This window comes from Macadamia integrifolia, chromosome 10, assembly GCF_013358625.1.
Source record: "Macadamia integrifolia cultivar HAES 741 chromosome 10, SCU_Mint_v3, whole genome shotgun sequence".
NCBI lineage: Eukaryota > Viridiplantae > Streptophyta > Magnoliopsida > Proteales > Proteaceae > Macadamia > Macadamia integrifolia.
The window spans coordinates 21290189-21305705 of record NC_056566.1 but is presented as its reverse complement, the minus strand read 5'-3'; the positions used below and the strand labels follow the sequence as shown (position 1 = coordinate 21305705).

At 38.7% G+C, this 15517-nt stretch overlaps 3 protein-coding genes across 4 annotated transcripts in view; 2 read left to right on the top strand and 1 right to left on the bottom strand.

Moving 5' to 3' along the window:
• LOC122091896 (N-terminal acetyltransferase B complex catalytic subunit NAA20) overlaps positions 1 to 6905 on the bottom strand; it is a 10662-nt gene extending 3757 nt beyond the window's left edge. Inside the window, exons 1-2 of one of the 2 annotated variants that reach the window (XM_042662135.1) lie at positions 6746 to 6905; positions 6558 to 6648 (exon numbers count right to left, since the gene is read on the bottom strand). In XM_042662135.1, the coding sequence (XP_042518069.1) occupies positions 6558 to 6648; positions 6746 to 6823 (169 nt within the window). In that variant the 5' untranslated portion in view covers positions 6824 to 6905. Of the gene's footprint in view, positions 1 to 1463; positions 1688 to 6557; positions 6649 to 6745 lie in introns of those variants that run through there. The other variant, XM_042662134.1, reaches the window with a different exon arrangement.
• A 655-nt stretch (positions 6906 to 7560) lies between these two features.
• On the top strand, positions 7561 to 11923 carry LOC122091705 (pre-mRNA-splicing factor 18). The gene is made up of 2 exons (XM_042661783.1): positions 7561 to 8521; positions 11367 to 11923. The coding sequence occupies exons 1-2, from the start codon at positions 7694 to 7696 to the stop codon at positions 11766 to 11768; spliced, it is 1230 nt and encodes a 409-aa protein (XP_042517717.1). The 5' UTR covers positions 7561 to 7693; the 3' UTR covers positions 11769 to 11923.
• A 1230-nt stretch (positions 11924 to 13153) lies between these two features.
• Positions 13154 to 14038, top strand: LOC122091708 (photosystem I reaction center subunit II, chloroplastic). Its single transcript, XM_042661791.1, has one exon. It carries the CDS (start codon positions 13233 to 13235, stop codon positions 13860 to 13862), a length of 630 nt encoding a protein of 209 aa, XP_042517725.1. The 5' UTR covers positions 13154 to 13232; the 3' UTR covers positions 13863 to 14038.
• The last annotated feature ends 1479 nt before the right edge of the window (positions 14039 to 15517 follow it).

Genomic DNA, 15517 nt, shown 5'->3' with positions numbered 1-15517 from the left:
AATGAAGGCGAATTTTATGGTGAGTGCTAAGGTTCTGCAAATGTGAAAGCACCAATTTTATAGAAAAACAAAATTAGAGAGAAATAGATTAAAGAATGAGTTCTCCATTGATTCTACTGCAATCACATCAACAAATCTCCATGGATCACCAAAGCATCAATCAATCAAGCAATCTGAATGGCACTCCAAACAGCAGCATAGTAGCAACAGTATTTTGTAGATTTCAGTGAAAGAGACCTTTACATAGACATTTATCCCAGAGCCAGAGTGGTTTCTTTAACTAGACTTCACATGAGTAGATGGCTAATTTCAGTCAATTTCAATATCTTGCAGTCTCTTACTACAATTATCTTATCCATTGGATATGTGAGATCTTCAGTTAGTTAAAAAAGTAACAAAAACCTCTCTACGAGCACTGAAAGCAAGCAGGATGATAAATTTTGAACCTAGAAATAAACCCCAAAAGAAAGTGTGACAGAAACAAGATCTATGTTCAGTTAAGGATTTTAAGGTTACACTTAAAATGACTCTAAATGTGACTAAAACTAACAAATGCCAAGAAGAATCAAAGTGAAAGTAAATTTTACCAAACTAAGATCCAGCACCAGACAAAAATTAGAGCTAAAATTTTCAATATAAAGATAAATTGTTGGAATATTCCCTTTTGGTGACTACTAACATGCGTGTGATTGATGAAAAAGAATGAACTTAATTGTGTAACGATTTGTTGGATATCCTAAGTGTTCAAGTCAGTAAGCATCATTCAGGTTGCCATTCCCAAGTATCAAAGCATCAAGCCAAACAAGCTGAAATGAGACACCGAGCAAGAGCATCATCGGCACATCTCCAACTCAACTGAATGGAAGATCACATCTTTTGGAGATCAACCATACAAGCTGAAGTGACGAAGAAGCCAAAATGTCAAGCACTCAAGTTGAAGATTTGGATTCACTTAGGCTTTTAATCTTAGGATTCGCTATTAATTTTGTTGTAATCTTTGTAATCCTAAGCTGTAAGATTCTCGTCGTTTGGTAGGTCCAAAGTACTAAAATGTAAAAATGTCTAAGTAGGAGTAATGGTTGAATGTATCACATGGCCAATATATCTAAGAATGGAGCGGCTAAAACCATGGTTCAAGGTTTCCACCGATACCATCGAAATTTCCCACATTTCGACCGAAATGTGGGAATTTCCCTCGAAATGGTGGGAATTTTTTAGTGGACCAATGGGTCAACCTTTATATAAAACCTTCTTAAATGGGAAACGAAGCCTTCTTATTTCAAAATTTCGATCCTCTCCCCCTTTTTTTTCTTCTCTATGAAGTGGGAAACTTGGGAAAACACTTATGATTTTGCCATTGTGTCATTTACTCTTCATTCTAAGCTTGAATCTTGCACATTCATAGCAAATCTACCAAAGGAAGGGAGCTGAGACCAAAATGGTAAATCACATCTTCCCCAAACCTTGTTTGCTATCCTTCAAGAACACCGGTTTATTTGGATATGGTGGTGGGTATGGACAGTATGGTGGATCTTCTACTTCATTTGGATAGGAGGGTAGCTCAGGTGGTGGGTCATCTTTTGTCAACAATATCTTTGTGTATCCATCCAACCTTGTGTGCCACATTGATGGGAACATCAAAGTGTACAGGCGCAAGAAGAAGAAGAAGCAGCCATCTTTGTGGCTGGAAGAATAGAAAGAAGAAGATCTTGTGGGCCCAAGCTCGATCCAGATTTTAGAAGATCTCAGAAGATTTTAGAAGATCTTGTGGGCCCCAAGCTCGATCCAGATTTTAGAAGATCTTTAGAAGATTTTGTGGATTCCCACCAAATCTTATTTGATTCTAGTACTTTGCTTTAAATCTAGTGATATTTGATTGTCTTACACAATTAGGAAACTAGGATTTCTTTATATTGATCTATTAGGTAGTTTTTTATTTCATGCAATTGAGTTTCTAAGTATCTTTTTATTTTTGGAAGTTTATTCTATTTAAGTGTAAGGCCATTGGCCATTGTTTATTTTCAATTAATGAAGAATATTGAAGGCAAAACAGCCCCAAATCCCTCCCCCACGATTTCTCTTTCTCTCCTCTCTCCCTCCTCTCATCTCTCACTCTCGGCCTCACTGTTTCACGCCATCTCTCTCTCTCTCTCTCTCTCAGTTCTCTCTTCTCTCTCCACTCTTCTCTCTTCTCTCTTGTCCCGCCTCCCTCTCTTTTTCCATTCTTTTTCTGCTGCTGTTTTTCTATTCTTTGAGGACTGAACTGCTGCTGCCCTATTTTTTTCTTTTAATGTTGGACTGTTGTGGCTGATCTCCTTCCAAAGAATGGGTGACAGCTGGCTGTACCTGCTGTCCGTGAGTTGCTAAGAGCCCCAACATCATTCTCCAAGCTACATCGACAATACTGAGGATCTCTGCACAACCATCTGGACTTGTCTTCATCAACTAAAGGTGGACTGCATCTCTTTATTTTTGGAGGACCTTGATTTCTTCTCTTCTCCTCAGATCTGGACAGCAACATGGTAAAACATTAAACTAAACCCTCCCCACCTCCATCAATCCCTATTATATATTGCAACCCATTAACATTGAAATCAGCCTTTGCCCTTTGTCTATGCCTATATTTTTACCCGCTGTTTTAAATCGTTTCGTCATTGTTATATCTCCAAAAGAAACCCTGCTGATTTTCTATTTTAGTTGGTTGCTAGAGGACATTGATTGTTTGCATATCTAATTTGGGTGTCTAGATTGATTTGTGTTGAACCTAACATTCGTATGTCGTTTGTTCCCTTCCCCGTATCCCCACTTGAAACTTAAGTAAGAATTTATGTGATTTTCTGTCTAGATTATTATTGCTTTTGGCTACTTTGTTTAGTAGTCTCATTTTATCTTGCATGCTTAATCTTGTTTGCTGAGCTTCTTTTTGTCCTCTATACCTAAGCCCCTTGAGTTGACCCTACCTAGTTAGTTAATATTGTAGGAGACCTAGTCACCTAGGAAACTCCTACATCACACATCCACATCCTCTCACTGTGATTGAGCCATTCCCTAGGCTGGGATACCTAGCTAATGTTGATGCATCTTATAGATGGGTAGTGATGGACTACCAAAACGATTGGGCCCAAAAAATGTCATGGGACTCATATGTAGTGCATTCAGAGGAGTGGCTACAACATTTACAGTGGTATGAAGCTTGTGGACTGGAAAGGCCAAGACACTCTACTTGGAATTGACTTTTGAGTATTGAGTGTTGAGAGATAACTCACAATTATGTAATATTATTATTTATTTTGGATCCTTCACATTATGTATTATGTAGATTACAAACTACATTTAATGTAGACTATGTACTTATGTAGCATAGTTTCAGACTTTCAGTTAACGATTCAACGTACATTACCAAACTTTGGTTCACCCCACAAGTATGACTTTAGGTTTTTTTCCATGAAACTAATTATGTGAATGTGTGAGAAATGTCTAAAATATGACGTACACAAAAAATAGGCAAAAAACACATTTTGGGGTCGAAACCGGGAAAAATTCCCTGGTTTCCTCGAAATTTCCCAAATTTTGACAGAAATTTCAGTCTCCCCACCGGTTGAAACCCGATACCTTGAACCTTGGCTAAAACCACCTATCTAAAACAACTCTTAGAAGGCTTCCCCCTATGCCATCTGAGCAAACAAGATGTGGAACGCTTTTCATTCCAAAAACGTGGTATGTGCTATGGCCTAATGATCCAAGATTTCTGGTTTGTTCTCCTCAACAAAAGCCCTCTAGGCCCAACACGCTGCTGGCAATTAAGAATGAAAGGCCAAGTCACCCGCCTGAAAAAACGCCAAATCGGAATCAAAATATGGATACATGCAAAGAGGAAGTACTCAGGATCAATCGCCAGTTTCTGCGGTTGACTATTGTTGTTGGCCTCCATCCTGCAAAAGAAAGTCCCAGTGGCGGGAGGTTTTGGGCTTTGGGGGTCCAAGGTCGACCTCCAAGTCTCGAGGTCGACCACCGGATCTCAAGTTCGACTCGACCGCCAGTACTCAAGGTCAACTGCAAGAACTCCAACAGTAAAAAAAATGGCTAGCTTTTTTAGTGTTTTGGATTGTCCTTTTATATGGGAGTTCTTGCCTTCCCAACAACAGTATTATCCACAAACATTTAGTATAAAGGGCTTACAAATTGCTGGAATCAATTAGCACATGTATTTGCATATCTACCCTAAGGTGATGGTTTGCAATTTTTTTTTAATTGAAATTATCCTACCAAGAGGGTAATTGAGTTGTAAAACTCAACAAACACATCGTGAGAGTGTAAGGGGTTTGATCCACTGAGAAAGGATTGGGTTAGTTGTGAGCCCGCAAAAACAACGGTGTAAGGTTTGATTGGCACCACTAGGAAAGCAATCATTTTAGTGGAGCACTAAGAGCAAGGAGCTCATTCCCCCCCTCCCCACCCAAGAAAAAAAAGTGAGGAGCTCTTAAAAAGTGGATGTAGGTCGTGGACCGAACCACTATAAATCTCGTCTTCCTTTGTGTGATAATTCTAGTTTTCCGCATTGCCCTTTCCAACCTTGAAGTAGTTAAAAAGATTTTCAAAGGTCAACCAATAGCCAATTCACCCCCTCTAGGTTTGCCATATCAATCCAACAACAATCTCAGAAGATACTAGTTGATAAGTTCAATGAAGTGAAAAGTATAGACACCGACATTGTTTTGCGTGCCCATGAGATCATTGAGATATATTAGGCCCATCAATTTGGTGAGTCTCCTCAAGAAATGACTCCTTTCTCCCAAGCATGGCCTGTTCTACAACCCAAATCACCTATAGGAGGAGGAAACAACAAGTATTATGTCCACATCTACTCACCCTGATGGCAGTGATTCTAACCTTCAAAATGATTCTAACCTTCACACCATATGGTTCAGTTTCCAGAAAACATAGTATATGCATGTTGGGAAGACTAAATTACAAGTTTCAACAATGACCACTACTATACCACACTGCAGTATGGTTTTAGTATACGGTATCGGCACCAGTATCACTCACTGCCGATACTGACCGATACCGATGCATATCACCGGTATCGGTCCATATCCGTTCAATACGGGATCAAAATCCATTTTTTACCTAAAAATATAGGGTTCATAGCCATTTTGGCAGTACCTCATCGGTCTAGTATCGGTATTGGTCGCAAAAAATATGTATCTTCCGATGACACCGATAACCAACAAGCAGCCCAAGGTTCACAATTTCTATAGAAATTTGGGAAATTTTTTGGTTTCCCTAGACCTCAATATGGTATATAACACATTGAAAATACAAAGAATACAATAATTTATCAAAGTAGGCGAAATAACTTATCGAAATTTCACATTCCTTCATATAAAATACCAAATTTTGAGTTGAAATGATCGAAATTGCCAGAATGTTTCAAATTTGTACAAGATGTTATAATCTTCAGAGATTCAAAACTCTCCCCAATCATCTAAGCTGCCACAACAAGATTGAAAAGAGACTCAAGGATATTGTACACATTTGGATTGAAGCTTCAAAAAAGAGGTAAGTCCCTACAACTTACCATATTGGATCAATTTTTTCTATTAGATACGAGCAATGTTTGAATGCTTGCATGAGATTAACATCATACAATGAAATTTTGTTGGAATTTTTGCAAACTGAAGCATCTTTACTTATATGTTAAAACCACAACTTTATTGATAACCACTCCCCCACCCCCCACCCCCCCTCAAAAAAAAAAAAAGGTTGAATTGGCTTTGTTAGGCCCATATAATGTTGATCAAGTTACACTCAGTTTGCTCATGCAAATGCATGGACATTAGGATGAATAACTCACCTGTGGTCAATGTTTTAATTATATGCACAATAACTCATAGGTGAAGGCTACAATATATATGCAAGACACAATCAAAATAAGGAACGAAACCAAACTATCATTTTGGTTTTTGTTTTTTGTTTTTTTTTTTTTTAACATCATCTAATCATTCATGCATATGGTTTATCCTTACATAAGCATTCCCTAAAGTTTCATTGCAAAATTCCAAGTATTTCCTCTCATTTCTCTTCATTTCCCAAAATTTTACCAAATTTCAACTCAATCCTTCCAACATAAAACTCCCATAACCCAAACACTATTCTCATGTAAAACAACAAAGGAACACTGGAAAACCTGGTTTAGACCTAAGTTTAGTCAAAAACGGAATCACTCCCCTTCATTTACCGTTAACAACAGAAGTATTGAGAACCCAAAGGAAAAACAAATAATTTTAATCAGACGCTAAAAATTCCTCCTGTCTGCCCAGACCTCCATCTATAAAATTTGAACATCACTAGGTGCCTTGCAATTCCAACAATGGATTAATAGTATACAACAAAACTTCACAACAGAAATGGAAACGGCTTAAGCCTGTTTTCGGGTGAATTTGATTATACCACAACTTTACTGAGAAAAGAAATCAAGGAGAAACCCAGATAAGATGATATAAAGCATAACTTTTCTTTTTCTTTGATAGTTGAAAGAGTAAGGAAGGGCGTACTGTATCCCATGATTCGATGCCCAGGAGCTTCAGCAACATGGAAGTAGTCAGGCCACCTTGCCAAGTAGGTCATGTAGAATGACATATTGAACTGCAAAGATTCGATTTTAGGAGCTCGTAATTCGTTATCGAACATCCTAGTATCGAAAATTGGAGAGATAAAAATTAAGAGGGACGAGAACGCTCACAGTCTCAGTGAGATGATCGAGATTTACAGAAGCGAATCGAAGAAGATCGTTGCAGCAAAACCTTCGAATGGTCGTCATCTCTACCGCTTCCAACACTCCTCCGTAGCCTTTTCTCCTTTTTCCCTTGCCTCTCTCTGTTCGAAGGAAATATTAAAAGGGTAGTCTCGGGTAGTGAGGATATTTTGGTCACTTCATCCCTGTAAAATGTAGGAAAAATTACATGATTATCCACTTTTGGGTTTTTCTTTACAAAATTACCCATAAAAAGTTTTAGTTAATAAAAATACATAAAATTGAGTTTGGGTTTACAAAACTACCCACCCCAAGTTTCAGTTAACAAAAATACCCAAAATCAGGTTTGGATTTACAAAACTACCCAAAATAGTGAGTCTTCATCTTTCACATGCAATCATATATTTTTTTATTATTGAAACTTTGTGTGGATAGTTTTGTAAACCCAAACTCAATTTTGGGTATTTTTGTTAACTTAAACTTTAAGTGGGTAATTTTGTGGAAGAAAATCTAATTTTGAGTATTTTTGTTAATTGAAACTTTTGGTGGGTAATTTTGTAAATAAAAACCCATAAATGGGTAATCAAGTAATTTTCCTTAAAATGTAACTCATTGGACGTCAGATTGGATATTCTCCAATTGATACTATCCAACTGTTAAAATCTGCACCTCGTGGGAAAGACACATTACACTGATCCCGACTTCGACTTCGACTTCGACTTCGACTTCGACTTTGACTCCAACTCAAAGTCGCGACCCTCTGTCCTTATAATCGATAAAGTTATTAACTGGACGAAAATACCCACCGCCTTCCTTCGATTTCATTCCCGGGAGTCCAGGAGTCCAGCACCCCAACCTCGAAACGGAAACGCAGATTGCTGGAGAGAGAGAGAGAGAGAGAGAGAGAGAGGCGAGAGGAAAGGAGAGATCGAAGAGATGGATCTACTGAAAAAAGAGTTGTTGAAGAAGAGACAGAGTTTAGCACAAGATGTGGGAGGTAAGAGGGTCTTCAAACGCTCAGAGATCGAGCAGAAGAGGATCCAGAGGCTTCGCGAGGAAGAGAAGCGGGATTTGGAAGCCAAATCCCTCCGCGAGAAACAACAAAACTCCACTCCTGACACCACCTCCGCCACCTCCCACGCCTCAAACCCTAATTCCAAATCGGACCTACCATCTTCCTCCAAAACCCTAGAAAAACTCACCGATGAGCAGAAGATCGATGAACTTGTTCTCCCCAGGCAAGAAGTTATCCGCCGCCTCCGTTTTCTTAAGCAACCCATCACCCTCTTTGGAGAAGACGATGATTCTCGGCTCGATCGCCTGAAGCTCACGCTCAAGGCCGGTGTTTTCGAGGTTGACAGTGATATGACCGAAGGTCAGACGAACGACTTCTTAAGGGACATCGCGGAGTTGAGGAAGCGACAGAAAACGGGGCTTATGAGTGACCGGAAACGGAAGAATAAGGAGGATGGCATCGAAGATGGGGATGCCGGTGGAGGTGGTGATGATGACATGAGTGGGGATGGATGTTCCTCTGGTGTTGATGCCGATAAGGATTTGAAGCGGATGAAATCGAATTTCGAGGATTTATGTGATGAGGATAAGATCCTTGTTTTCTTTAAAAGGCTTTTGAATGAGTGGAAACAGGAGCTTGACGACATGTCCGAGACGGAGAAGAGGACTGCCAAAGGGAAAGGCATGGTAGCTACATTCAAGCAGTGCGCTCGCTATCTCCATCCTCTCTTCAAGTTTTGCCGGAAGAAGGTACTCGATCCTTTTCTTCCTTTCACTCCGTTTTTTACCCTTACAAAACTGCATATCCTCTCTGGTTGAGCCCCTTTTTTTTCAACTGTTATTGAGTTTTAACCATTTATAATTCCTGGTAAACAATAGAATAAAGTTGAGGTCTTGGTGTATTATATGAACGGAAAGGCTTGTGAATCCTTGTGAATTTCCTTATAAAGTATAATAATTGATCCACAGACGTCTGTAGTCTAGTACTATAACAAACAACCCCAATATCAGTTCCATAGAGCCTAATCCTGGTGATTTACTTTAAAGGAGTTTGGGTATGGTTTTCATATTTAATACGAAGTGTTTTGAGCAATGAACTGAAGTCAAATGGAAACTAGTTGGGTTGACAATTCTGTCAACCATATTATATTGCTTCTGTAGGCCTCTGTTATGTCAAATCTGGAGATAGAATTTGCTAGAGTTCACCGTGGTATTAGAGCGAGGGATATAATGGTGTCTGGTGAAAAGAATAACATGAGCCATTGGTGTCAAATTTGTAATTGTGCCTCCTAAGTAGAGATTCATCTTAAACTGCTTTTGGATAAAGTCCAGAGCCACCGAAACTATCTTGTGTAAAGAATAAGGGGGAAAAATAAACTAGTGGTTAACAATTCTGACTGTCCGATGGTTATATATCAAAGAAAAAGAGGATTTCAAGTTTGCAAGTTTGGTTCCTGACTATGTTTTTCCTAATTAATATGGGTGAAATCAATCTCCCTCGCCTCATTTGGATTTGTGATGGTCTAATTACAGTGGATGGTGGAACAAAAGAGTGTTAATGATTGTCCACAATAAAATTTGGGTTTGGTGTTGCATGTAAGGAAGTTATTTGGTTGGTCAGGGAACAGTGGTAGCATTTGTTTGCCATGTGAGCATTATGCCTCAAGCCCTTTAACTTCAGCTGGGAAACTGACTCAGGTTAAATTAGCTCCGTATACCTTTTACCTCACTTGTAGATGAAGAGTTTATTTTCAGTTCTAAATCAGTAATTCTTTTCTACGTGAATAATGGAAGATGCATGTGGTGGCTGGACGTTTACAACTAATTATGTTAGCCCGAGTGTTGTAGTTTTACAAGATTTACTTTTATTTTGTTCTTAATGAAAACTTTCTGGCCACTATAGTAATTGGGGCTCCACACTTGACAATTGATAATGAGTTTGTGCACTTTTTCTTCATCTACCCATGTTCTTGTCTATCGCAGATCTTACGATATAGAATAACAAAATTACTGAGTGACAGACCCAGAATATGGATGGTTTTGGTAACTCAACTCTTGACAGAGACCCGGAATATGGATGGTTTTAGTAGCTGACTTGATCATTATAAACCACTTTCTTCCTGTGGGAAACATTATTCTAGTAGGATTTCTGCTAACTTAATTATTATAGGTGAATGTTACCTTATTGTCCTGTTTCATTGTGTATTCTTTTCTGTTTGGATATTTTCTTTAGCAGACAACAGCTCAATCATTATCCTCAATAGAAGAAACTAAAGATTAGATTAAAAGAACAAATATTGCCCTGTGTCATTTATATTGATTTTTGTGGATATTTGACTTCCTTCTGGGCTCTTATACCCTTTAAAGATGAGTATGTGTACAGCTGAAGCTTGTCAACCTGCAGTGTGGTTTTTGTCTTCCCTTTCAAGATAGAGATCTCTAGCTGCCCAACCTAATGGGCTTTGCCTGTGTGCTCATTTGTTTTGTATGGAAATTTGCTTTGCTGCACATGACGCCATCCTACTGACCATTGGTAATCAATCATTTACAACAAATGGGATTATTGATGATCCTGTAAATGACTGCCTGTGCCACTTGCTAGTGCATCTATGGCTTGTGTAGTTGGGGGGGGGGGGGGTTGGGTGGGAAGGAGTCACTTTTCTAGAGTGAGACCATGATACTTGTTCAAACAAAAATAAACTTTGATACTGGGATTTGTGGTCCCCAATAACTGTTATAGTTTATGACTGAGGTCCAGTTCAATATGTTTCAAGTTGTTTCCCTTTTTTTCTCCTGCAAAATGAAAACAGTGTTTCTTTTTTTGCTCACACACAAAGTGGCTTTTAGCCTTATATACCAATCTGACGGAATTTATATTTTTTTCAGACTACATAGCGCCCAATATAGAAGAAAAATGTTAGAACACTGCAAAACTGCAAATGCTTGGAAATGGAGAACATTGCATTAAAAATCAAAGGAGATGTCGAAATTAAGAAAACTTGAACAATCGGTTTCATTGTGTTCTTAGAGAAAAAATGGGGGCACGCCAAAAACAATAGGGGAAAAAAGAGAATAAATGCGTCAAATTCGGGGAGTGCAGGGGACAAAGTTTAGGTACTTAGGGTTTAAATAACTATGTGCAATCTCCAAAAAGGCAGATGCGTTCACAAGGACATAAACTTATAAAACACTCCTACCTCCACATACACCGAACAAACTGAGAGGTTGAGAAAGAGAGAGAAACCAGGTTTCCATTTTTCCGAAGCAACTTTTTGTGTTTTTCAAAAATTTCCTGTTTACTTGTTTTTTGGTTGTCAAATAAAACAGAAATAGAGTGCTACAGAAAAACTGCTATTTGACAATAAAACATCTTTCCCCAACGGAAAAAAGAAAGGAAATAGCAATTTATCCAGACTCCACCATAACTACAATCTCTAGTTCTACAAAATTTTTCCTTGATATCCTTTCTTTGTTTCTCCCTGTGATTTTTTTGTTTGAGAATTCTTTTATCTTCCATACTGACTTCCAATTGTGGTACTGAGGTGAAATTACTCTGTGCTCTCATCTGCTGCTGATGTATCGACTGCCATTGCAGGTTCTTCCAGATGATATCCGTCAAGCAATGTTGGTGATGGTTGAATGCTGTATGAAGCGAGACTACTTAGCTGCAATGGACCAGTATATCAAATTGGCCATCGGAAATGCACCTTGGCCTATTGGTGTGACTATGGTTGGTATCCATGAGCGTTCAGCCCGTGAGAAGATTTACACGAATAGTGTGGCTCACATCATGAATGATGAGACAACACGTAAATACCTCCAGTCCGTAAAGAGATTGATGACTTTTGCTCAGCGAAGGTATCCTGCTATGCCATCTAAGGCAGTTGAGTTCAATAGCTTAGCAAATGGCAGTGATTTGCAGTCACTACTAGCAGAAGAAAATGCACTTCTGAGCAATCAGGCCTCTGAGGAGAGATTGCGGCTGATGCCTGCATAAGAGCAGAGCTAGTTATAAAACAAGGACTAGTTACTATGTACATTATCAGTTATTATGATTTTACAATACGGTTTTACCGTCTGGTATGTCTCAAACGATATTCGATATTGCCCATTTTGGTGCATTAGAAATGAATTAATTCTGTTTTTGTAGGATGGATACTTTCTGAGAAACAAATTGACAATTTTTCCCTTGGGTTTTACTTACCTCACCAAAATGATCTCACAGTTAGCTCATAGCCCTATCTGAACATGTCATACAGGATCTTGGGCATTGGAATGCTTTAAAATAAAAAGGGGGTGCATAATTGTTTTTATCCTGATGTGTGATTGGACTGTGAGGCTCACTCACAGGATCCTAGGAATTGGAAACCCTTAAGATTTGAAATGTGAGGGTAGGAATGACTCTGCCAGTGGCTTTGTTTCTGTTTTCACTTGATTCAGTGAGTATTCTACACAATTTTTTTCTTCTAACAAAAAGTTCATCCCCCACACCCACTTTGTTTTGAAGAGTTGAAGGATAGAACAAATTCTTTCACTCCTCAAACGGGCCATTGAAAAGTTCTTTCTTTTCTCATTTTGACTTTGCCAAGGAAAATTGTATCTCACTCGACTTTTAATCAAATGGAGTCTTAACGGATTTTTTGGTGTTTGATAAATTTGTTACTCGAAACGTTTTTTACAGACATAATGTCACTAAAAAATCCACTAGTATCATTAGATGTCCAAAAGCGAGAGAGGGTTTGGTTATTTCTTTTTAGGTTTAAATAGTTGAAAGATTTATCTGGCACAATAGCCATTTGTTTCTCCATTTTTATAATATGACAATTCAATGAGGCATTGGTAGGTCTTAAACAGTATTTTCTTCTTGTACGAATAAGGGTGTTAACAGTCGGTTCGGTTTTGAATTGGTTTAGTTGCAATCAGGTTTGATTTCAGTTTATCGGCGTTTATCAGTGTTTTTCGGTTCAGTTTTTTTTTTTTTTTTTTTTCTGAAACCCCAAACTAAAACCGAACCATTAAGCGCTTGGTTTGCCTTTATCTGGTCCATTTTGGTTTTGTTCGAACCGCTCAGGATGAAATTTGAAACCCCCAGGTACACAATTAGTCAATTATTTTCTTCATATAAACTTTACAGAAAACAAATTTCGGCAAGGATGAAGATTTGTTAAGCACAGTTTACCAGCTTACTACCGTCTGATCAGGATCTCAAGAGGTGCCTACGTTTATTTACATAAATACCCCCATGGGGACTTTATCATTAGACCAAAATAAAGAAAAAAGAGATTTAGATAATGTGGATGAGAATTCAAATCAAAATCAAGCATCCTCATTGGTCCAACACATATGACCTTATCCGAATCTACATATCCAAAGCCCACCACCAACCTAGCAACCTTTGGCTCTGTGATCCCCAATCCCACAAGTAACAGCAGCTACAGCCACTTTTCCCTGCAACCATTCAATGGCCATGGCAACCCAAGCATCACTGTTCACCCCAACCCTCTCTACTCCAAATTCTGGCAACCGTGCCCTTATTCCCTGGAAGCCATCCTCATCCTTCTCCTTTGCTATTCCCAGGCCTGTCAATCTCTCTGTGTCACAGAGAACCATCAGAGCCGCAGCTGCAGAGGAGAAGACTGGAACTAAGGAAGCCCCAGTAGGCTTCACCCCACCTTCATTGGACCCAAACACTCCCTCCCCAATCTTTGGTGGCAGCACAGGTGGGTTATTGCGCAAAGCCCAAGAGGAGGAATTCTACGTCATCACATGGGAATCTCCCAAGGAACAGATTTTTGAGATGCCCACTGGAGGTGCAGCTATAATGAGGGAAGGTCCCAACCTGCTTAAATTGGCAAGGAAGGAACAGTGTTTGGCACTTGGGACTAGGCTGAGGTCCAAGTACAAGATCAAGTATCAATTCTACAGGGTCTTCCCTAATGGTGAGGTTCAGTATCTTCACCCCAAGGATGGAGTCTACCCTGAGAAGGTTAACCCAGGCCGCGAAGGAGTCGGTGTGAACTACCGATCCATTGGGAAGAATGTGAGTCCTATAGAGGTCAAGTTCACTGGCAAACAGGTCTATGAATTGTAAGCTGAAAGTGGTAAGAGTGGAGCTTGGTGATGACTCTGTTTATTTGATTATAGTTATTTTATTTTTATTGTTTAATGCACTTTTGTCTGTGACTTTTCCATATACTCTGCTACAAGAACATTAAGCTTGGAAATGTTGTGTAATTTTCATTTAATCCAATCAGATTAGTTTCCTCACATAATTGCTAGCTAAGGAGTTATACTTCCAGGCTATGATCAAGAAAAGGTACTGAGGATTATGTATAATCCATCTTTCTACTTGGAAGCCTTTGAATTGATCCAAGCAGAAAATTAATCCCAAACAAGGAATAGATTTAGGGAGTGATTAAATTGGAATTTTTATTTTTTTATTTACTCCCTCTGTTTGGGAGAAGGGGAAGGGGTGGTTTAAGAATTAAGGAACTATAGTTAGTGTCAATGAGGTCTTTAGCTTTGAGTTCACACATAATTCAAGTTCTTAATACAAGATATCATCTAAGACTTGGCTTTGATTGATTCTTTACCTCCTTTTATAATAAATTTGCTATATGTCATTGCTCGAGAAAACATCTTATTTTCTTATGTAGATAAATGAAACATTCTGTTGCAGTCTTTCTTTCCATTTTATCAATTAAAGATTAATCAGTTCCATTGAAAATTTTATTGAAAACCAGTGGAAAGGCATGCTTCTCAAATTTGTGTTTTTTGGCACAGCTTGCTTCCAGAGTCTCAGATACTTTGTTAACTTCCCTTATTTGATTCTTCTTTCAACATTGCAAGTATTGAGTTTTAAAGGCAATGCCTTTGAAGTCATGTGTTACATGTTAGATTTTCCTCTTCATCTCTATTGAACAATAACTTTGGTATCAGATAGGATCCATACTTGTTTAAGTCATCAACTTGATGGCCCCACTTTAGCTACTTCTGGTCCATTAGACATCCCAACATAGGGGTGCAAGGTTTGATTGGCAAGCCCGAGCTACCCAATCTGCCTTGAGATCGATAGGGCTTGGGTTGAAATTTTCAGGCCTGAGGTAGGATCAAGCCAGACCTAAGTTTGAACCTAGTCTGGCTCTATATATCATACATATCGCCAGGGCTACCTTGGCTTTACTTAACCCTGAAAAAAAATAAAAAAACAAAACAAAAAAGTAAGGGCCAACCCGACCCTGCCCGGCTCAATCCTGGTACGGCTGGGCAATGGGCTACAATTTTTCCAGCCTGACCTCAAGCTGGATTAAGCCTGGGTTGAGCACTTGAGCCAAGGGGATCTAGGTTGGGGCTGGAGTCTTAGATAATCGGACCTAGCCTGGCTGGTTGCACCTCTAATTTACTCTTAATCCCCCACCCCCACAAAATAATAATAATAATAATAATAATAATAATAAACTAATTAATTAAAAAAAAAAAACCCTCTTCCGCTAACTCTATTTTGATGATATCTTTCACTGTCTATGTGTAAGACCTTAAAATGGAGTTTTTTTTTTCTTTTTCATTTTGGATAATAACAGAGGACTGGAGTTTGGTTCAACATATGTTGCATAATTTTATCGACTAATTCTCATACTGGGTAGTTAGGTTTGTATCCCTTAGTTACGCTGTTTGTCTCAACAATATTTTTTGGAAAATTATTATTATTTGTAAATTTTAGTTCATATATTTCTGTTGTATAGCATT